Raw genomic sequence first — 24311 nt, forward strand, 5'->3', positions numbered from 1 at the left:
ATAGTTGGTTAAATCTCAAGAGGCTTGTCTTTTGAATTATGTACTCGGGGTTTTTGCCTTTGACTTGGGAACTCATAAGGATCCCAATTACTAATGACTGTAACTTAAACAGTGCTTTTTCAAAATAACAATGCAATGAATAACATAATTATACTCTTGGCTTTCCAGAAAGGGAGCAATATTAATAAGAGCATTTTTAAACACAGAATAACCTGAAAGAACAAATTCACTGCAGCTAGTAATTAAAATTATAAGCAGTAAGTATACAGATTTAAATATAGAATTTTAAATACTGGTTGGTTTGTCAAATTCTCATTTGCTTTTTATTCTCACTTCTCCTCCCCCAGCTTTTTAACATTTGCAAATGCATGTTTTTCTTTCTTTCAGTATTATAATGAGATTTAAACAAATATTTCTCTCTATGAAGGGGAAAAAAAGCATTTTGGCTAGCACCAATTTGCAGTGTGATAAACTGAATGTAGTCTAAATCCATCATATCATGGATTGAATTTCCATTAAATGGATCTATTTAAAAGAGAAGAGTTAACTTTCAGGTCCTCCTGTCTTTCAAAAACATGCTAATGTATAATACATATTAGGAAAATAATCAAAAGTGATTTAAAACTTGGTGTTGAGTGATACTAAATATAATATTATTTAAAATGAAATGTTCCAACTGGGTCCACGTTGTCTGTTACTATGTAGAACTAAGCACTTGGTAAAAAGGCTTTCCAGATTATTAGAAGTTACCAAATTCTAAAATAATGTAAAAATTGAAATGCTAAAGAATATCTTAAGCAATGAATACATACACACACATGGATACAGTTGTATAGCAACAGCACTTAGACTTACATACTGCTTCCCAGTGATTTACAGCCCCCTCTAAGCAGTTTACAGAGTCAGCAGATTGCCTCCAACAATCTGAGTCCTCATTTTACCAAACTCAAAAGGATGGATCAACCTTGAGTCAGTGAGACTCAAACTGTCAAACTACTGACAGCTGTCATTCAGCAGAAGTAGCTTGCAGTGCTGCATTCTAACCACTGCGCCACCACGGCTATAGATAATAATAATAATAATAATAATAATAATAATAATAATAATAATAATAATAATAATAATAATAATAATAATAATAATAATAATATTAATAATATGTATGTATTGTTTGTTTGTTTGTTTGTTTGTATGTATGTATGTATGTATGTATGTATGGTATACAGCTTTGTTCAGGTATTTTCCCACATCATTATAGTTGTGCTTTTAAAGTTGTAGCAATGTTGGCAGAATCTCATCTGCCATCATCAGGCTTCTGCATAGTGTTCATGAACACTATACAGAAGCCTGATGATGGCAGATGAGATTCTGCCAAAACATTGCTACAACTTTAAAAGCATAACTATAATGATGTGGGAAAATACCTGAACAAAGCTGAATACCATACATATATATATATATACCCTGACTAAAGGGTATATATATATATACACTGACTAAAGTACTGACGGCCAATGGCTTCCACAAAAGTAAAATCACTGGCTTGATCCACAAAAACACACTGAGACATAATGAAGACCTAGAAGATGAACCGACCTATGGAAGAGCTGTCCTGCCCTACATGAGAGGTACTACAGACAAAATCAGTAAGTTACTACACAGGCATCACATCAAGACTGCCTTCAAAACAGACAGAAAAATAGCAGCCCTCCTAATAAACCCCAAAGATAAAATTGACCTGGAAAACCAAGGCACATATGAAGTCTCCTGTGCATCATGCCCTGCCACATGCATTGGACAGACCAATGGAAGAATAAATATCCACCTAGATGAACACAAAAATGCAGTAAAAAAGCTGGAACACACTTCCTCACTAGTCCAACACATGAAAGCCACAGGTCATAGCATCTACTTCGGCTTCGCACGAAGCCGAAAGCACCAGCCTGAGGGTGGCCAGTGGGACCTCGCCAAAACGTCGCCAAGATACTCTTAATCTTACATGGGAAAAGACCCGAACACACCTAGACCTACATACCTGTACCCGTGAAAATCTACGAAAACACACACACACACACACACACACACACACACACACACATTATATAAAATCCTTTAGATATTAGGAATGTAATATGAGATGGAGAGAAAATAAAAGTTTCCTTTGTCATGAATAGATCGCTGCCTGGTTAAGTGTGGTAAGATAAGGTGCCCCTATTCCATACTATATTTCTCCTCCAAAGCTTGAAGATAATCTTTCTTTTGTTTGCCTGCCAGATGTAGTACATTTCTTTAGTCACAAACACCTCTGGAAGAATCCTGACCACCTAGAATAGCTATAAAATGGCACCTAAGTCTTTATGTGCAGAGTTTAAAAGTTTCACAAGAAGGGGATTTTTCTTTCTATGTACAGCACACCAGAGAAGTTTTCCATCATTCAAAAAAGGATGTAGATTTGTGTATTCCAAATGCTATGGAATTTTCATATTCCTGGAATTCAATAGCATTTTTGGATTTAGCTTAGTTTAGGATACTCACAATTTCCAAGCTGAAACTATGGCTGTTTATCCATGTATTGCAAGATTAAGGAGTTTGTCATCATGCTTTCTGACTGCTAGTTGGTGTTCATGGATGCCCACTTCTGCTGGTCTGTCCTACATAGCAGCTGTTACTGTTCTTACGGTACACAGTATGTTATAGATGGCTCTTGGGTTGGGTTTTTTTTTGGGGGGGGGGTTTCCTGGGTCTTTTGAGTTATTTAAGATGTTTTGGAGGATTTGTGTGCTACAGGGATGCCATGTAGTTGTAATAGTCTGTTGGTTGTTTCTGAGATGTTTTTGATATATATGTTTTATTCTTTTTGTAATTTGTGTTGGTTGTGTTGTAATGGGTTGAATGGTCAGCCATTTACTAGTAAAGTTGAGTTGGGTAATGGGTTGAAAGATGTAACCCCTTTCTTGAAAAATGCATTGGCAGTCTGTTTAGGCAAACTGCAAAACATCTGTTCTCGTCTAAATAATGTTCTTATATAGCTCTTCTTGTAGGAGGTTGGGTTACTGGTTTGGTAATGGAGCACTTATTGTGTGAGTTGTTTAGGATGTGGACCCAGGAAGGATAGTGTATTGTTTTCTTCATTTTTTGCTTTGAAGATATTATTCATGTGTCTTCTTTAGACATTCCTTTTTATTATGACAAAGGTTATCAAAATAGTGAGGCAGAGCCTGATAAGATTCATAAATCTGGGTATTTTAATGTTATTGTATTTTTCTAGGTTGGGTGTGTTACATAATACTGCTGTTATAGATTCTTTTGCTAGACCCAGATCTATGGATGTAAAAGTGTTGTGACATTGATTGAGACCATAATAGCATCTTCTTCTATTTTTAGATCTTTGATTTTCTGGACATTATAATTGATAGAATTATTCACTCCCTTCTATGAGGTGTTCAAGCTTTTTTAGAAATCTTGTGTCTATATTGTCTATTGCAGCGGTCACCAACCAGTGGGCCACCGGTGGGCCGTGAGAAAATTTTGGTGGGCCGCAGAGAAATCTCACCCCAAGAGCACCTCCCCAAAGCAATTAATGCAGGCTGTGCAGAAACACAAGTGCTGCACCGCCCACATGGCCCGCGGGAACCCTCCCCGCCCACTCATTCCTTACCTGGTAAACTTGCCTGCTAAATGTCTATTTTTCCTTTTTCCGATCATCATCTGTTCTCTGTGCCAAGAGATTTAGATTAGCTAGGAAGCAGGAAATGGTTGTATTTCTTGCTTTCCAGCTAGTCTTTAGATCTTCGGCTCTACTTTTAAGTACAGCCGAACCTCCCTTAGGACTGAAGGTTTGCTTGCAAGCAAATTCAGTGCAGACTCACGGCAAGCAAATTTGAGAGACTGAGCTAGCCGATGGCAGATAGATAGCTAGATCTATCTAGATAGATCATTGAACGATTCTGTGAGCAACTAAATCTGCCTGCTTTGCCTGATTTTAGGTAAAAGTTGATCTTTTTTTATAAAAAATTCAATATTTACATGCATGGCGAGTTGTGAGTCAAATTTATGAGTTTGCTTGCGAGCAAATTTTATGTGACAAATTGAGCTAGCTGATGGCAGATAGAATGAATCTGTGATTCTGTGAGCAACTCAATCTGCCTGCCTGGTTTGCCTGATTTTGGGTAAAAGTTGTTTTTTATTAAAAAAAAATCAATATTTATATAAATATTTATAATATTTACATACAAGCCATGCCCAGCCAGTCACATGACCACCAAGCTACACCCACAAATTAGGACACACCCACAGAACCAGTTAGTGGTCCGTGGGATCTAAAATTATGAGTTTGATGGTCACTGGGGCCCAAAAGGTTGGCGACCCCTGGTCTATTGGGTTACTGGTAATATGATAAAGAGTTATGTCAGGCTTGTGTATGTTGAAGTAGTATCATATTGCTTTGTTTTAAAGCTTTTCCAAGTTGCCTTACCTCCGATTTACAATTGAAAAAGTTACAACATATACCATACAACTTAAACTAAATGTATTAACTAAACATTATCGGGATGAGGTATTACAGCTATCCCGCTGGTGCAAAAATAATAATCTTCTATTTAATATTAAGAAGACTAAGGAGGTTATAGTGGACTATAGAAAAAAAAGAGCAGACATTCAGCCACTGTATATAGAGGGAGTTCGTGTGGAATAGGTGGTTGAATGTAAGTTTCTCGGGACCATCATTACAAATGACCTGACCTGGAGTGCAAACACCGCTGCTTTAATTAAGAAGGCACAACAACGGTTGTATTTACTAAGGATTCTTAGGAAACAACAACTGGCTGAGAGTCTACTGACTACCTTCTATCGGAGTTCAATTGAGAGTATATTATCCTACTGTCTCTGTGTATGGTTCTCGAGCTGCACAGTGGCAGAGAAAAAGGCAATTCAGAGGGTGATCAAGACAGCCCAAAACATCACTGGCTGCTCATTCCCCTCTTTGGAAGAACTGTATAGGAATAGACGTAAGAGGAAGATACTTAATATATTGAATGACTCCTCTCATCCGGGACATCAGCTCTTTGAACTATTACCATCGAGAAGGAGATTTAGGGTATTAAGAACAAGGACGACCAGATTTAAGAACAGTTTTTATCCAAGTGCAGTTTTGAGTTTGAATGCAGGGTCATAAGATTTTTGTGAAATTTAAATAGCTGAGAGTAATGGGGTATTTACATTTTTAAATTACATAGAGATTATTGTATGGTTGGTTGTGTTTAGTTTAATTTTTTTTCTTTTTCTTTTTTAGTGGTGTTTGTCTAGTTTTACTTGTGGAAGAGCACCTCATTTCGTTGCACCCGCTTGCGAGTGTAATGACAAATAAATTCTTATGTCTTATGTCTTATTTAAAGGTTCTTTTGTATTTTACAATAGTAAATTCACTTCTGCCTCTGGGACCAAACAAATTAAACTCTAAACAGCAGCCTAAATGCGAAAGGCAATAAGTAGCCGAATTAAATCTAATCCCTTCCTTTACACTTAGGTCTTGCAATATTTAGCCAGCATCGTAGAGCCCGTCGCCCTTAGGTAGAAACAAAGAACCGTTCCTAACTTGCCCACTCGGTTTCTCACTAGCGATCCGGAATCCTCTGCCTTTGCTGCTTAATGGAATCTTAGACCCCCACTCTCCTCAACTTAGATCTCAACCAACTTTCGGCCAATCAGAGCGGAGCTTTACCCGAACTGTGGCAGATGAACGGCGCCGCCCTTACTTTCCAGGAGGCGGGGGAAGCTGGGGGGGGGGGTTATTCTAGCAGCAAGCGCTCCTTCATGGTGTCCCCTCTATCCCCCTTTGCCTTTGCCATTGCAATGCCTCTCGATTAGCCCACAGCGGGAGGAGGTTACAATCCCTTCTTCCTTTCAAGGTAGGGCAGAATGCTGGGCATGTACGTGCCGGACAGGTTCGCCCTGAAGTCATCTAAAATTCAAGACGGGATGGGGCTCTTTACGGCCCGGAGAGTGAAAAAGGTGGGTGATCTTTGTTCTTGCCCCATTAAGATGAGGGACGCGCGGAGGCGGTAAGGCGCAAGCGAGGCTGGCGGGGTGGGCGGCAGGCAACCTTTACTTTTAAAAATCTTTTTCAAGCGCCCCACCCCCCGCCCAGCCCCGGTTCTAGTTCCCTGTATTCTGGGAACGCCTGCCACGTATTCCAGCCTGCCTCCCTGCTTCTGCCTGCAGCTTTAAATTCTTGTAGTCCCAACCCCTTCGCTTTTCCTCATTTCTCACGCCACTTGCGTCTGCTTCTCAGTAGTAAGTGCGGATGTTTCGCTTTCTGAAACTGAAACAGAACGGTTTCCTGCTCTCTTCTTGTTCTTCACCTTTTTTTATTTTTATTTTTTTAAAAAAGGACTATTATTGATGGACCAAAAATAAAGGGGGTCACGGAGCAGTAAGATAGCAGCATAATAATTCTATAATTTTGAAACAATTTCCAGGGAGTTTAGATTTAGTGTGGAGCAGGAATGTTACGGAAAAAAAAATCAAATATGGATCATATGTTCACTTTCATTGCAAAGGGATCCTTGTTCTATGTACTCGGAACCGATAGAAATTTGGAGCCAAATGATCTTCTTCATGGAAAAGATTCAGAAAGTTGCTTCCTGATTCCTGTTTCCCTTACTGCACGACCTTGCATTCCTTGATCAAACTAATTTTTAATTCACAATTCCTATTTCTTAAAATCATAAACTTACATATATGAGGAACAGTAGATGCCAGTTTAAGAGAACTGCAACTGCAGACTCCCTTCTCCTTTTGTTTGTAACAACATTTACATTAAGTTACATTACTTTGATTAGATTATGTTAATGTATTATGTTAATGTACATTGCCACTTTATTGGGAATAATACAAGAGTCTATATAGTGGTGGTACCAGTATCTACTGTATACTGGTGCTTTTGGCAGTCCAGAAGTATTAGCACTTTAGTTTCTAGAATTCCTAGTTGGTATAGCTTTCAGGTGGGAATTTTGGAAGTTACATTTGGCATATTTGGGGCTTTGAAGCTATGGAAGATTGTCATATGCCAAGGCCAGAGTCAGTTGAGGGCAATCAATCATGATCCAATATGAGCCTCTGTTATTCACTTGATCATTATAGTCATGTAGTAATTGTTAAAAAAATCATTGCCAACTAAGATGGACAATATTGGCAGAGAGGCCTTAGTAATTCTGCTTCTCTAGGCTTCTGCTACACTTCAGATGTGCCATTTAGCCTGATTGTGAAAAGAAAATTTTAACAATTTCATCAAAGCTGAAACACAGCATCAGATACTGTGCAGCATATCTCTTAATATTAGCTCAAGTGGAAGTTTTGCGGAGAGTGATTTCATTTGCTTTGGATCTTTAGAGGATGGGTTATTCCCTCTTTCTTTGCATTGTGTTTCCAATATTATTATTTATTTTTATGGTTCCTTGCATGGTCAGACAGATGGCATTTTTGTCTGCCTATCAAATCCTACCCAAGGACTTAGATTAGGCAAATGTGGATGTTTGATGTTGTTACAGATATTGTCACAGGATGTAAGCTGGTCCAATGGTTTCATTGCAGTTGACTGATGGTGAATTTGTCATTGTTAGATGGTGTTCAAGTGGATATTTTGGGATTGCACTCAAGGCGCCTATTGTTATTGACACTATCTTTGCTTTCTTTTTTCATAGTCCTTCTGTGTCTATTTGTTGGTCTTTGTATTTTGCTATCTTTTTCAGTTCTTTCTCTACTGTCCTGCTGTCTCCAAGGCCTGCCATGCTCACTATCCAGATTTTTAAAAATCTTTCTTATCAATAGTTTTAAGTTTGTGGTATTATGTGGCAGGTGCTTATCTGTTTGCATTTTAAAATTGCAGAGCACTTTACCTTCTTCATTTTCTCTTACTTTCCCCATTTTATTGTTCCACCAGTTCTTGCTTGCAGGCAAATGATATTCCTTGCAAACCTTCCAATGCATCATTGTTGCTTCTTTGCCATGCCATTGTTTGTAGTCAGTCTGTGCAATGTTTCTTCAGCTGGTTTGTTGCACAGTCAACTAAATGTTTAGACTGGATCCAGAATTTCTGTCCACCGCTTATCAAGTCCTTTCCAAGGACTTGGCATTGTTGTATTTTTATCCTGTCTTCATTACAAGTAACTCAAGGTGGTAAACATTCATAATACTCCTTCCTGGCCCAAACTCACCTAGGTAGCTTTTATATCTAAGATGTGAGTAGATCTCTCAATTTTCTGGTTTATAGCCTAGTACCTTAATCATTATATTGAACTGACTTTATGAATTCACCCTTACTTTCATAGCTGAAAATTGAGCAGCAGAAGACAGACATACAAATATTTTTGCTATTTTTGCTTGTATTGTAAATTTTAACATACAGTTTGATTTAAGCAATTAATAGTAGTTTTTTGTAAACAAAAGATGCCAATTTTGTTACTGTTGCTAGGGTGAAAAGTTTGGACCATTTGCAGGAGAAAAGCGAATGCCACAGGAATTGGATGAAAACACAGACTGCAGGCTAATGTGGGAGGTAAAAATTTCTTGTCTATGAAATTTTCTAAAATTTCTTTTTATTTATTAAAGATTAGAGCAGCAGTTGTTTTGGGGTTATTAGGAGGCATGCAATTTCTGATGCTTCATTTTTCCCCCTAATATGGTACTGATAGTTTACATTTTGTCAACACCAGTAAGGACAGGTGAATATGCACTCATGCATAAATTTGCATTATTTTAATATAAGCTATAGTTTAACAAACCATGTTTGTGCATGACTGATTTATGCATTTAATGTTTATGTTGCTAAAACAATTTATGATGTAGAAGATAAGAACTTAAGAGTTGTGGCAGATGTTTAATTCTCAAATGTCTATGCTGAAAAAGGTAGCTGAGCAACTATAAAGATGCTGGTGTGTTCACTAAGACTAACAACTTGTAAATACCATACAATTTATGTGCTTGTTTATTTAGTGTTCATTCATTCATTCATTCATTCATTCATAGAAAATGATGAAGTCATAAAAATATAGAGCTATGATAATTTAGCATAAGGAGGTGCTTGTGCAAGTAGTTGTTTTAAGATTAAGGTTGTGATTTGCTAAAGTGCTTGAGAATTTCTCAGAAAGTCATAGCATATAAATTCCACATGTTCTACTGTTCTTTAACATTTCTTAGTGTTAACGCATCATCAATACTTTTCAACATAATTTTATCTGAAAAAAATGGAAAAGAAATATAATTAAATTTCATTTCAATGTATAATTGACACATCTTCCCAATTTCCTATATAAATGTAATAACCAGTTCCACGAAGGATGAAGGCAATCACTGGAAAGAACAAATGTTCATAGCATTTTATTCCTGAACTAGTAAAAATAAATTCAGAGAAAACTTAATCCTGTTGAGGACTAAGAAAGGATGCAAACAAGCCTGTAGAAAATTTGCATTAGGTTGTAAACAAGAGATGAGATTATGGAAAGATAGACAATTTACCAAACAATCTTGTGTATTAAACATAAAGGAATAGAGGGGAAGTGACTTTTGGAGGGTATATTGCCAAATTATTTGTTGTCTGGAATAAATAGATTTGAACCAGCCAGCAGTAGCTAAAAAATTGCTTGCATTAAGTTCATACTGACAGGTTACCTAGCGTTCATACATGAAATATGTTCCAACATATTTTAACTCACATATTTTAGCTATTGACAGCTTCCTTTATTACTATAAACTGTCATATATTATGAATCAGTATGAACATTTCTTGAACGTTGAAAATAGGTTACCAAAATTTATAATATCTATGTAGCTGACAAGTAACAATTTGATTTCTTTGTCATTGGCTGTAATTTATTTATTTAAAAAAATTGAAGAGATTAATACATTGTCCAAAGGCACGATGGCGCAGCAGTTAACGCTTCTGAGTTGATGGGTGAGCTCCAGTTACTTACCCAGTGGTGGATTAAGGCTCACTGGTGCCCTAAGCACTGACAAATTTTGGTGCCCCGCTCCTTCGTACATACTTGTACAAACAAAGCCAAGCTTAGGCTACATAAAAGTTTTGATGGTGCCTCCTTTGGGCCTGATACCCTAAGCATGGGCTTAGTCTGTTTAATGGTTGACTGTACTTACCCAGTTCTGCCCACCTAGCAGATAAATAGGTATCACTTTGGTGGGAAGGTAGCAGTGTTCTGTGCACTTTGGCATATAATGATGCTGGCCACATGATCACAGAAATGTCTTTGGACATTGCTCAGCTAAGAAACGGAGATGAGCACCGCCCCCTAGAGTCAGACAGGAGAAATCTTTACCTTTTATATTCTGTCCATACAATTAATAGTTTGGGGCTGTTGTAATTCTGAAATTCTAAATTCTTTCTTTTCATTTGCATAAATTGCTTTAGACTTAGAAGATACAAGAAGATATTTGGAAACTTCATCTCTTATTTTTGAACAACTACCCCAGTGTTTCATTAGTAACATCTCAAAGCTGGAAAAGGATAATGCAATCTTTCAGCCCTCAGGGGACGTGGTGTGCTCCAGTATCATTAGATCCTTGTTGTAACATGTTCTTGAAATAGACAAAATCAAGCACATTAGCTGACAAAAATTGTCTTAATTATTAATGAGCCTTGGTGGTGCAGTGGTTAGAATGCAGTACTGCAAGTTACTTCTGCTGCCTGCAATTTGGCAGTTCAAATCCCATCAGGCTCAAGGTTGACGCAGCCTTCCATCCTTCCGAGGTGGGAAAATGAGGACCCAAAATTATTATGCTGCTGTAAAACGCTTAGAGAGGGTTGTAAAGCACTATGAAGTGTATATAAGTCTAAGTGCTATTGCTTAATTAATCATTTTGATTATTTACTCTCATAAGTATATTGCTCCTCATATTTCATTGTTCTTCATTATTTAAATACTTTTATTTTGCTAAAAACCATGGATTGTGTTGAGAACTAGAAGCAGAATAATTTTTGCATGCTGTAAATTGGGTATTGTGTGATAAGGATGTGTAGTGCATTTATTCAACAAACCATAACCTTGGATTTTATGACTTTTGGCACAATATTTTAACTTTTCTTTCTCCTGACCTAATTTTGTGATCATGCCGAGATTGCTGCATGCTGGCTGTGATGACTTTTTGAATGCTTGATACTAAGCAGCTTATGTTTAAATGTGATGATTTGAATAGAAGAGTTGTAAGGTACTAGTCATGCTGTCAGTTTCAAGTTTATTGCTAGGAGTATGTAAAGTAGAAAGCAGCTGTCCAGTTTATATAGATAGTCTCTGCAGAAAGTATGAAGGCAACTTCTGTTTGCCAAGTTGGCATTTGTTTCTACAATATTTACTATTAATTTAGCCACATTGAAAACATGTTTCTATATTTGATTAGATATGTGCAAATACAAGAATAAAAGTAGGCAAGCATTTAAATAAGTAAATTTAAACTTAATTTTTTTCAAACTAGATTTGAATAGCATATCTGATATTAGGGAAATGTTGATCTATAGCACAGATGCTCTAAAGCAGGGATGTCAAACTTGCAATGTCATGTTGTCATCACATGATGTATCACGACATTTTATGGAAACCAGCTTTAGTATAAGTACTCTTTGTCAGTGTATGATGCATGAATTGGGCCTTAATAATACTCAGGGAATGAGTGCCCTCCATGGTATTTTCCACATAACTGTGAGCTCCATATTTTTAAAAACCTGACCCTTTTGTGAAAGTATTGTGAGGCTTTCACATTTGTCATGGCATTTTATATTTGTAAACCAACTAAATAAATACAGACAAAGTACAATTCTCTTTCAAGTGCCAGCCTAACAATTATTGCCTCTTTTAAAAAATAGAGGGACATTTGGCTTTTTTTTCCTGTGACAAAGAGATTATGGTTGTAATCTCTGAAAAGCCTATCATAGAAAATGTTCTTGTAATATCAGTAAAACTATTTGTCAGCATAGTAATGGATATTTCTGCAAATCCATACATCATGCTTCTCGCAATAGATTTTACTTTAATAGCTATATTTTAATATTTTTATGTTTGTTATTCCTGTCAAGAACTTTTATATGTGGGTTGTGGTAGTGGTTAAAATAAAAATCTTGCTCAAATTCAACACCCTAAATTTTCAGACTCTTTTAAAAATATTGGCATACAAATGCATGAATTTCTTGTACGCATGTTGTTTTATAATAGACATATTTAATCATGTTTATCATTTGTGAATTATAAGACTTCTGTTTCTTTGCCATTCCAATTAATCTCTTTAACAGATTCATATGACCTAATTTGCATTTTCTGATTGAATGCCAGTGGGACTCAAAGCATCCAGTAATAAGCAGAGATACAACAGTGAGATTCATCTCATAGAAAAAAAAACATTAATCTGGGAGTATGATCATACAAATGGAACCTGTTCACTGGCAAATTTCTTTTAAAATATTTATTTGACATCAATTTGGGAACCTTTAAGACAAGATTTTGGTTCTAGCAGAAGATTCAGGTTAGCTTCCTATTACTTTGTACAATTATATACAACTAGAATAGGCTTTTTTATGCTGAATTTAAACATGTCTATTTAAGATTCTTTGGAGTGACAACTAGTTTCAAGTTCAGCTTTTCATAGATAGGTGCTATATTCATACTCCTCCTTCCCAACTGCCTTTAAGATATCACATCTGAAGCTCTGTACCAGGGGTGTCAAACTCAAGGCCTGTGGGCTGGATCTGACCTATGGAGTGCTTAAATCTGGCCCATGAGAGGCCATGGACCTCCTGGAAATATCAAGGGACCAGGTTGTGGTACTTCTGGTGGCTAAAATGGGCCTAGTGTGGCCCCCTGCGCCTTGTTTTCACTCTCCATGGCCTCGTGCAGCACTCTGATGGCTGAAAATGTGCCAAAAAACATGCCAAAAATGTGCCGAAAATGGGTCATGTGTCCCATTTTTGGCTGTCAGAGTGCTGTAGGAGGCCATGGATGGTGAAAATGAGGTGCAGGGGAGGTGCACGCAGGTCCCCTGTGCCCCATTTTGGTCGGCAGGAGGCATCTGTCTTGTCCCCTCTGCCACCGCCCTTCCCCCGCCACCAGCCTGCAGAGGACAACTGCAATGCTGATCCGTCCCTTGAAGAAATCCAGTTTGACACCCCTGCTTTATACTGTATAATGCATAAGAATTGTGTTCTTATGGAAAAAATTATTCCAGATAGATTAATCCAAGATAAGACTCTTAGTATTTAATGTTGAATATATGTTTGGGAGATGCTAATAACTAATCACAGTAAGTTAAGTTAATTGCATCCCTCTTATAGTGTTAAGTTTGGTTATGGTTCATGGAAGAACTCCTTCATAAATGTATAGAACCAGCAGTGAATTTTAGCCTTTATTAGGATGTCAGCAAAATAAAAACCTTTTAATTGTTTATCTTTACATGGGTTTCTGATCCTTAAATCACTTCTTCTGTCTAAAGTTTGTTGAAGTGAATACAATTTTCTATCCCATCGGTTTCAAGATCTACGCAAGGCTAATGTTGAGTAGTACAAGGCTTTTTATGTTATGCTTCAAAATTAAATTACAATCTAGTCACGGAATATATTTTTTGTTGCTGTTTATATGGTTTCTTGCAGTTTTTATTTAATAACAAAGTAACAAACGCTTTTCAGAATTGCAAGCAATGTGTTTACTGAGTGCAGGAGAGGAAGCCATCTGTTTATCCTCATTGTTGTGCTGACATTTTTCTTGACTGACTGCAAAGTATTTGACTTCAATCCATATCCCTGTGTCAAGTAGCATAAGAAAATACATTCCACTGTGTAATATCTTTAGTCAAATAAAATGTGATTTCATTTTACAGCCACAAGAAGGAGAATTTTTAAGCAAGTTACCAGAACCATGTTGAGAAACATGCTTTTAAAGATCTTTACAGTTCTTTTCCACCACTGCAAATAATATTTCTGATACTCAAAACCTGAATTGTGTGTGTTCCATTTTGAAACAAATAACTTCAAAGATGATGTTTATATTGTTTGATAAATGTAACTTCTTCAGAAGAATTTTGAGCCTGGCCATTATATCATATGTATGCCAGCAGGCTTTAAAAAATTAACAGTTTGGCATACTGAAGACAATCTGGAGGAAAATCACCCAAATAAATGGTTAGAAAGTGCAACAAATCAACTAGAAGAGCTTTTTCTTTTTAAAGAAGATAGCTTGGTTGCAAAGCAGAGATTGATGTTAAATGTGGAACAAAGTAGTATCAGTCTAACTTCATACTTTTAAAGTTATTTTTGTATTACTGTATATTCTCCTTATTTCTTATTAACACAGATGAACTGAAGTTTCAGCACTAATTCTATTGAGAGTGACTTTAATTCTATAGCAACAGCAAGATTTTTCTTTCGTTTTTATCAAAAAAAACTCTGTGTAACAAATATGTAGAAAAAATATGCTAGTGAGAATATTATGCAAACAACAGTAATAGTACATTTATTAGAGAGGCTGCTTATATTTGAGAAATGAAAAGACAAATCTATATATAGGAAAGAATAAATCAGATATATATGTCAAAGAATAAATCAGATTGATTTGCATTTAAAAATGATAGTTATGCAATTTATATATAATAGTAATAAGATAAAATGCATATGAGTCCTAGTTTTGTGAAGTTGTAAATGAAAATGGTAATGATTTTGTATAGTTTTTGCTTCATAGTACATCTGCATAAATAGAATAGTAATGATCTATCAAGAAAACTAAGAAATTGTAAGATATCCAACTTCCTGCTAAGTTCATGGTGTTTTAAGCAATCTTGCTTTACACTGGATTATGGTCATAGTATTTTCCAATAGAAGGTTCCAAATTTCAATGATTTCATTACTTGTCTGCTTAATATAATGTTCAATTTTGTGTACTCAAGCAGTCCCTTTAGGCTTTCAAATCATTCATGTTGAAAACAGAGCATAACCTATGCTGTTGTGGAAATGTCAGTCTTTTTGAAATGTGATAGTTTTAATTTCATCCATATTCATATCGGAATTAACACTCACTTTGCTTGTCTGCCCAAAGTCAAATGTATCTAAAATAAAGTGTATGGGGCATTCCCTTCTAACCACAGTTCTATATTGGTCCCGTAAGTTGCATTTCTATAGTTACTTCTTTAGGGAACAAATTCTTCTTTATAAAAAGATTAGTAGGTTGTGGAGACTTCATGCCTCCTAAACTTCAAGAGTTGGCTCTTTCTCTTCCCCCACCTTAAAAAAGGATCATTTTAGGCTGTTTATTTTGGACATCATCATTGAAATAGCATTCTCAAATCTATAGTGTTTATTGTATTTCACAGTCCCAACATTGTGACCATTCTGGCGGAAAGTGTTAAAGTTGAAAACAATTGAAGTGTACTAAAATTCCAAGTTGGGTCGGATCTGGAGTACAAAAACCTGCATGACCACTAGAATGGCAGGAAGGATGCTATGCTCTACAACTTTGCTACCATTTAGAAGTTATCTGAATTTTTTGAGCTCTAGAAACTTTCTAATCAGAAAGTTAATATATGTACCAATCACTTGAGAATTAAATATCTACCCACTGTGACAATTACTGATACCGTAATTTTGGTCCCATCAGACTTTTAAGAGTTTAATTTTTTTAAAAAAAGTCTTATTAATAAAAAAGAAATTAAGTGTGATTAAGCAAATAATTGCTTAGCAAGTTATGTTATTCAGGCAATGCTTTCCCGAATGTTCCCATCTTACATTACATAACTATTTCTTGAATGCTACACTGTTCACATAACCCTTTGCACATCAGTTCATAGGATGTATTAAATCTTACAAAGATACAAAACACTAACTTTTCCTAACATATGCTCATTCCCATTTGTGAAAAAAATGCCGTATATTAGAAAATGTAGCTTTAATTCTCTTTTTTTTTTTTCTGAGTAATTTGAATATTCATGCTAAGGAAGAATGATATTTAAGATCATATGCAATATATTTCATTGCCATATCATTTCTGATTCTTAACTTTCCCAAGAAAAATGTAAGGTAGTAGATCCAAATGAAAATACATCAAAGCTTGTGTATTAATATAACATGCCATTTAATATTATTAAAGTATAAATTTTCCTCTTTAGAGGCCCTTTAAAAAAACTCAATTTTTTACTTTGTAATATAAAATCATAAAAGGTATAAATTTTCAAGCAGGAGCTGGAAAAATGAGGTATCCACATGCTGTGAAGAACAATAAGATGTTGGTTTTGAAAGGCAAATGAAGGGGAATATGAGGAACTGTAAGTGCTATTAGAAGCCCAGATGTGTTTTCCTTTTCTCAACTTATATTTGACATTGGGCAAATTGCCACTCCTGCAAATTTTGCTCATTTTCGTAGCAACAGAACACCCCACTGTCAGTCTCTGTAGTAAATCTAGCTCTGACAGTCTCTAATCCCTACTTTGAATTTTTGGGCCAGCCTTTCGTATAAATGCAGCTTTGTGGATTGTTAAACATTGTTTATGGTTTAGAATGATATTTGAACTCAATTATTTTAATTTATTTAATAAATCAAATTTTCACATGATACATTGAGTCCAACCAGAGATTTACTTTTATTAGAGAATAATAAAATGAGATCTTGGGACGGGAAATCATTTTTGTAGTGTTAGCTTTATATCTTTTTCAGTTTTTCAAAGCTTTAGCTTTGCTCATATTTTATTACCTTTTCAGGTTCGTGGAAATAAAGGTGAAGTGCTTTATGTTCTGGATGCTAGCAATCCAAGGCATTCCAACTGGTTGCGTTTTGTACATGAAGCACCATCTCAAGAACAAAAGAATCTGGCAGCTATCCAGGTAAATTTATCCAGTTCTTTTAGATTTCCAATTCAGTCTTTCATGTGTACTCATTATATGGTGTAGTTTATTGTCTAATAAGTGACTGTTGGATGGTGACCGTAAAATGTCTTCTCATTATATAGTATAGTTTATGGTCTAATAAATGACTGTAGGATGGTAGCCATAAACTGCTGAAGTCTTAGCAAAGTGGTAGGTAACTAGTGGTAGCTGTATTGATTGTGTAGGACCATATCTCAATCATTCCTGGTGAATCTTGAATGCTGGCTGAGAATCATAGTATTTGGAATTGAATAATATCTTTAGGGACCACAGATTTTGTGAATTGGATCCTAGTAACATTTTTTGTGTTATACATTTCTGTCCCATCAGTATAGGATACAGTTTCATATAAATAAATTTCCTCGGTAGCGGTGTGTGTGGGGGGGGAATCAGAAGCCATGATAGGACAATATTTTTGAGCACAAATATTCAAAATGCAGGACATGATATGCAAAACAGATTTTTATTTGTGTTTCCCTTGCTTCCAAAACTAATACAGGAGGCGTTCCTTGCACCTCTCACTATAGTTTCCTTTTGGTGTCTTTTTGTTATTGTAAATACTGTTATTCCAAATATAAAATAGAACCACAGGATCACAGACAAAAGATATCAAAATAAATAACGTGAAAAATTATTTTGAAAACAAGGTCAATAGTGCTGTATTAGGAGCATATGGAAATATTATTCTGAATTGTTTTTGTAATTAAGTGTGTTTGCAAGTATGTTGGACCATGAGCAAATTTAAATTTGAGAACTGTCATAAGTTAATGAAGATGGCTGTCCTGGCTGTGATTTACATATTTACAAAATGATAATCACATAGAGCAGGGCTGTCAGACTTGCGGCCCGCGGGCCATATAAGTCACATGCTGTCCTCGCCCGGTTTAGTGAAGGGAAAAAAGCTCATGATATGTCACGTGATGACACAAGTTTGACATCCCTGACATAGAGTGTCTACACACATAGCAATAATTTATCAAACAATTCCTCCAGCTTGCCTTACTCTTTTTCTGGAACTTGAGTAAATTTAAAACAATATTTTGGCTGTACTTTTCTAAGAATAACAACTTTCTTTATAATTTTAGAATATGAGCATTCCTTTTTTAGATTGAAAAAATAGATTTGATGTTGGGGGATGATGGACAGCAAGTCCACAAGGACCACATAAGGAATTCTTTTTTTGTAGTTTAAAATAATTTATTCAATTTATATAGGCAAAATTGAGATGTGTTTTAAATTAAAATCTCTCTATATAATAAAACTCATTTATTTGGTGGATTACTGCATTTTCATGTATCAATAAAAAACGATCAAATTAAACATTAACCCCAAAAGAAGCAGATTCTGCCCTATGGCATTATAAAACATAATTATAAAACTGTATTTTTAAAGAAAACTTTGTGAATATTAAGTTTCATAATTATATTATTTATATAATAAGCATATTGCAATTCTGCTGTCATGTTTTATCTTTGAAAGATTCATGATATATGTATTACTTCCAAGGTAGAAATATGGTTAATTAAAATGACTGTGATTGTGCCAAGTTCAAACAATGGACAAAACCTTGAAGTTATAACAGAATAACAGAGTTAGAAGGGTCCTTGGAGGTCTTCTAGTCCAACCCCCTGCTCAAGCAGAAAACTCTGTAACATTGTTAGGAATGTAAGTCACTGGTGCTGCCTGCATTGACTTTGGCGTTGGTGGGGCACTTCGTATCGGGAGACCTTCTGCCACCGTTGCTTTCCCTTCTCCCTTGCTGCCACGGCGTTTAGAGCAACACTGTGGCGTTTGGCGCAGCCACGTGCGGCCAGCCAGGGCTCCTCCCTGCAACCGGAGCCCGGCGGAGACACTCGGCTTCAGGTGCTCCTGTCGCCGCCTTCCCTTTGCCTTCGAAGGTAAAGCCAATTATTTTAAAAATGACGCCCTACTACAACAAAGCCTCCCCTGCCCTAGAGGGCAGCCCAACCCCACATGGGGAGGCGAATCTCCAGGGGCTGCAGCGCGCAGGATCGGCCCACCTCGGGAGAAGCGCCCAACTGCCATCCCTGCCTGGCGCCGGGCAGAGCGCGAAGAGCTTCGCCTGGGGCGCCCAGCGCAGTTGATAGGTGGGCCCTCCTTCCCAGAAGCAGAGCTCTCACCAAGGCAGCGAGCGCCTCCCCGCCTCCCCTCCACTCATCCTGCCAGGGCTGCGCCACAGCTGTGTGGGCTGGGCAGAGCCAGGAAAGTGAGCTGCGGGTGTGCGCCCGTCTGCCAAGCAAAAGAGCCAGGCCGACCTGAGCTTGGCTTCCTTCCCAAGTCCCTCCAGTGCGAACCCGAAGGGGCCACCGGGAGAGGCCGCCCGAGGCAGTGATAGCACCCACCCATTCACAGACAGGGAGGCGAGGTGATGGCAGCACTGCTTCCCTGGCTGGCAAAGCCGCCTGTCCTTTCCACCCCTCGCCCAGCCCGTTTCCATCCCCACACATCTCCAAATGCGCCTGCAACTCCAAATGCAGCGGAACGGGCATCAGGCAGAGGCGCTGACTTGGCAGGGCTCAGCTCGGAGGAGGACGTGGCGCAGGCTGTCGCCTTGCCTACCTGTCCACAGATGGGTGGGTGCTATCACTGCCTCGGGCGGCCTCTCCCGGTGGCCCCTTCGGGTTCGGGCTAGAGGGACTTGGGAAGGAAGCCAAGCTTGGGTCAGCCCGGCTCTTTCGCTTGGCAAGCGGGCGCGCACCCGCAGCTTGCTTTCCCAGCTCTGCCCAGCCCGCACAGCTCTGGTGCGGCACTGACAGGATGAGCAGAGGGTCCAGCGGGGAGGTGCTCGCTGCCTTGGCGAGAGCTCTGTCGCCGGGCAGGAGGGCCCGCCTGTCAGCTGCGCTGGGTGCCCCAGGTGAAGCTCTTCGCACTCTGCCTAGCGCCAGGCAGCAATGGCGGCTTGGCACTTCTCCCAAGGTAGGCCGATCCTGCGCTGCGGCCCCGGGAGATTCGCCTCCCCACGTGGGGTTGGGCTGCCCTCTCGGGCAGGGGAGGCTTTGTCGTACTGGTAGTAGGGTGTCATTTTAAAAATAATTGGCTTTGCCTTTGAAGGCGAAGGGAAGGCGGCAACAGGAGTGCCTGAAGCCGAGTGTCTCCGCCGGGCTCCGGTTGCAGGGAGGAGCCCTGGCTGGCTGCGCCAAATGCCGCGGCAGCAGGGGAGAAGGGAAGCAATGGTGGAGGAAGGTCTCCTGATACGAAGTGTCCCATCAACGCCAAAGTCAACGCAGGCAGCACCATATCTGGGTATGCAACAAAAGTACTTCCTAACGGCAAGCCCCCCCGCCAGTCCCTCCCATTTCGCATGTTTAATATAGGCCTTAATTTGGGGGGAGGGGCTTGATTTGATTTTATGCTGATAAAACATGCTGGGCCTTCCTATTGGTGGAGGCCGTATTGTTGGAGAAACACGGTAGGTTGTGATCTACTGTGATTAATTTCAATAGTTTGAATTGTTTCTTGATGACTCAAAAAACTTGTTATTTTAGAAATAGATTTAATAATAATGAATTTCTAAAATATTTTTTTCTCCCAACAGGAAGGAGAAAACATTTTCTATCTAGCTATTGAAGATATTGAAACAGATACCGAGCTGTTGATTGGTTATCTTGATAGTGATATGGAAGAAGTAGAGGAAGAAGAGGAAGAGGAAGCCATTATTAACCAGGAAGAAGAGGATAGCAACAACAACAAGAACAGCACTCATAAGGAATCTCAACGAACTAATGAAAAAGGTATGAATGAATAATTTTAAAAATCCATTTCTAATTAAAAACATCTCTTGATAAGGAGAAGAATGAATGGGTACTGAATGAAAGTGAACTGAATGCAAAAATGAGTGACCAGTACAAAAGATGTATGTTGAACTGGTTAGGCTACAGGCAGAATGAGTGAGATTCAAATCACAAAGCAAAAATTTCAAGTCAAAAGAAAAAGAAAGCAAGAGAATTGTGTTAGAATAGAGTTGATACAATCTAAAAAAGAAAGAGTTGAGAAGTATGAAGAACAAACCTTAAGATATGACTTTGTATATGAATATGGTGGGATTAAGAATGATTTATAAAGTCAGAAAGACATAGAAAGGTATAGTGTATGGGGCTGATAACAAATTCTGTTTATTCCATTTTTGTTATTTTTTTCTTAAGGTGACTTTAATTTTGATAAATGTTTCTTTTTCATTGCTCTTTGCATAACATAGTATGATGAGTATGAATGTATGTATTTCTGTACAGAAAAGTTATTATAAATATGATATTCTTCCATCCAAAAGTGATACTTCTAGAACAGAGGTATCAAACTCACGTCATCATGGCATTGTCCAGTGGTGGGATTCAAATTTTTTTACTACCAGTTCTTGGGCATGGCTTGGTGGGTGTGGCAGGGGAAGGATACTGTAAAATTTTCAGTCAGAGATGATATTTGCCGGTTCTCCGAACTACTCAAAATTTCCAATACCGGTTCTCCAGAACTGGTTAGAATCTGCTGAATACCACCTCTAGTGTCGTCACGTGACGTATCGGGACTTTCCCCCTTCACTAAACCGGGAGTGGGCATGACCAGCACTTGATGTATCCGGCCCGCGGCCTGCGGGTTTGACACCCCTGTTCTAGAACTTTAAGGTATTTGCATACTCAACATTGTCATCCAGTTGTAAGTCTTAATAAAATATAATAGCGAATTATGAAAGATATAGGGAGCTATCAGAATGACGTTTACACATTTGTTTGCAGTCTGGCCTTTGGCACTATGTTGATCTCTGCATCATAAAAGTTGGACAGCTTTCTCTTAGAACAAAACCTATTGCAATGTTTTTACAAAGAACTAATTTCTTTCTGGAATTTCTGTTTTTTTCTCTACCATGTAGATTGTTTTCCCTGTAAAGAGGACCATACTTGTCCAAACTGTGAATCCAGTTTTCCAAGCCAGGAAATACTAGCTGAACACCTTCAGACATTGCATCAAAAACCTAGTGAAGAAAAAGAATTCAAATGCAGGAATTGTGGAAAGAAATTCCCAGTTAAGCAAGCTTTACAGAGGCAGTAAGTCTGTGGCATTTGAAATCATAAAATCAATAAAACCGTACAGAAGTATTTTTGACAGTGAATGTTTTACGGACTACACCAAATTTAGTGTTTAACTTTGTTAGATGTTTCATGGAGATATATAATAAACATATAATATGAATGGGACAAAAACTATGTATAAACATAACATCATGAAAGCATGCTTGATCAGCATCACTTCATTGTAAGCTTATGGCTCCTTTATCAAACTTATCTAAGCCAATGTAATATTATCCAGTATTGTTTATGCTGTGATGTTAGGTGCACACAGTCATAAACAGAGTGAGAAAGATATTTTCATAAGTATACATATTAAAAACAATAAGCATAAAAAATTGATAGTGACATTTTATAAACATTATTTAAAGTTATTTTAAAATTTGGATTTGGGAATATATTGAAAATGTTTGTTTGAAAAAATCTTAAATAAATAATCTAACCTATGTGTTGTACATTAATTCCAGGAAATTATTCAAGTCATACGGCAGGATCCCTTACTTTTTTAGGGAAAAATATCTTTTATTTTCAGTCTGAGATGGTATCTTTGTAAAATACAAGTTATTGTATATCATAGGAACTAAAGTGTTTATAGTTTTAGTATTTTATTTTTTAACAATTTTTACTTCAACTACTTTTAAAAAATTATTACTATGTTGTTTTAAACTTGTTTTCTGGATTTGTTGTTAATTGTGAAAAACCAGTTATATTTTGCATGAGTAAGCAAATAAATCAAGACCATATGCATTTTCGAATATATGACAGGTAGTCCTCATGTTAGGGTGGTAATTGGGCCTTTCCATCATAGTTGTAAACTAGGCTGGTTATAAATTGAATCATCCCATGTGACCGACTCAATTTTGTATATATGTAATTACTGTAAGAATTTTTGTATAAGTAAAATGCAGAATAGATACGTGTTTCTTTATATGTGAGCAAAATCAGACAGATCGCAAAAACAGTTGAATGTTTGACTTGAGATTTCTTTTCTCTTTCCTAACAGTGTCCTTCAGTGCACAGAAAATGTGAATCCAGGAAATTATTCAAGAAGTTTTCAGTGTTCTGTTTGCAACATACCCTTCAGCTCAGAATTGAGGTTCCCTGTCTTAATTACTGGACTACTCTCATCTTGCTGCTGACTCCTCTTTGCATGTTTGCTTGCTTTCAGATTTCATAGTTGCCTTGTGAACACTTAATTATGTGAGATGGAAACTGCTTTTGGCCCAACATGCAGTAAGTTATGCATGAAGTGGGCTAAAAGTCTGCTGCCCAGCATGTGCATTCAAATGCCTTTCAAGATTACATTTCCAGGAGTAGATTATTTGATGCCTTATTTTTCTCTTCTTCAATCACCTGACATCAGTTTTGAACAACACAAAGAAGCATGCCGAGGAGATGCTAGGTTCGTATGCAAGGCTGACAGCTGTGGGAAGAGGTTCAAGAGTAAGGATGCCTTGAAAAAGCACAAGGAAAATGTTCACACTGGTAAATAACATATTGGAATTGTTGTTACTAAGGAGCAATTTCACCAGTTTTAGAATGTATTAATACGCAGTTAAGGAAAGATTGTGGATTTTTTTTTTTTTTACAAATTGTGGGTGCTACAGTTCAAGGTTCAAATTCAGAGGAAGATCATTCTGAACACTAGTCTTTGTAAAAAGCCATAAGAGTCGGTTGTCGTTGGCATCATCTTCAAGGATACACTTGTGATGGCTGAGCTGTTGCTGATACTGAAGCAGCATCACCAGCATTTATATCAAGGCTTGTTCATCTCTCTCCATGTGGCCAAATGAACACCATCATCTATAAAATGAAAATTGGAGGGTTGGGATTTGCCAAGATAAGTTTCGGGGAAGGTAAACCTGTGGCAAGGTTTCTGCTCAGAATAATAGGTATGTTGTTGCTCACACTGCCCCACTTAAATATGGGTCTGTTTATGATTACCATGTGTTGTTTTTATACCCCAAAAGTATACAGCTAATTTATTACTGAATATACAAGTCAGATAATTTTAGTGTTCACATTTTGAAATTGTTTTTAAAGAACCTGACAAAACATATACAGTGCCTTTATCAATTAGTCATGTGCAAGTTTCAGATGGGAATATTTTCCCCAGTACATATGTTTCATTTATGAATATATTGTCAGTGTAAAACCTACTTCTTTTCTATATGTGTTGGAACATTGCAGAAAAAGGAGCAAAGCTTGCAACATTATAAACTGCATTAATTAGGCTGATTAAAGTAACAAAAGCATACAGATGCGAAGATCTTATTATTATCCGTTAGAAGTGATTGGGTAACAGACTCTTGCTGAATAAATAGAAATCATAA

The 24311-nt window shown here is 37.4% G+C and overlaps 1 protein-coding gene across 3 annotated transcripts in view; it reads left to right on the forward strand.

The window, feature by feature from the left end:
* Window positions 1-5758: 5758 nt before the first annotated feature.
* Window positions 5759-24311, forward strand: part of PRDM5 (PR/SET domain 5) — a 72809-nt gene continuing 54256 nt past the window's right edge. For all 3 annotated transcript variants that reach the window (XM_087963182.1, XM_026667064.2, XM_087963181.1), the window contains exons 1-7: window positions 5759-6009; window positions 8471-8554; window positions 16736-16858; window positions 20457-20652; window positions 21783-21957; window positions 22982-23074; window positions 23342-23463. In XM_087963182.1, the coding sequence (XP_087819308.1) occupies window positions 5917-6009; window positions 8471-8554; window positions 16736-16858; window positions 20457-20652; window positions 21783-21957; window positions 22982-23074; window positions 23342-23463 (886 nt within the window). In that variant the 5' untranslated portion in view covers window positions 5759-5916. The remainder of the gene's footprint in view (window positions 6010-8470; window positions 8555-16735; window positions 16859-20456; window positions 20653-21782; window positions 21958-22981; window positions 23075-23341; window positions 23464-24311) is intronic.

The sequence above is a fragment of the Notechis scutatus genome, chromosome 4 (assembly GCF_049901735.1).
Source record: "Notechis scutatus isolate UNSWTSFEM ecotype Mainland chromosome 4, rNotScu1.2, whole genome shotgun sequence".
NCBI lineage: Eukaryota > Metazoa > Chordata > Lepidosauria > Squamata > Elapidae > Notechis > Notechis scutatus.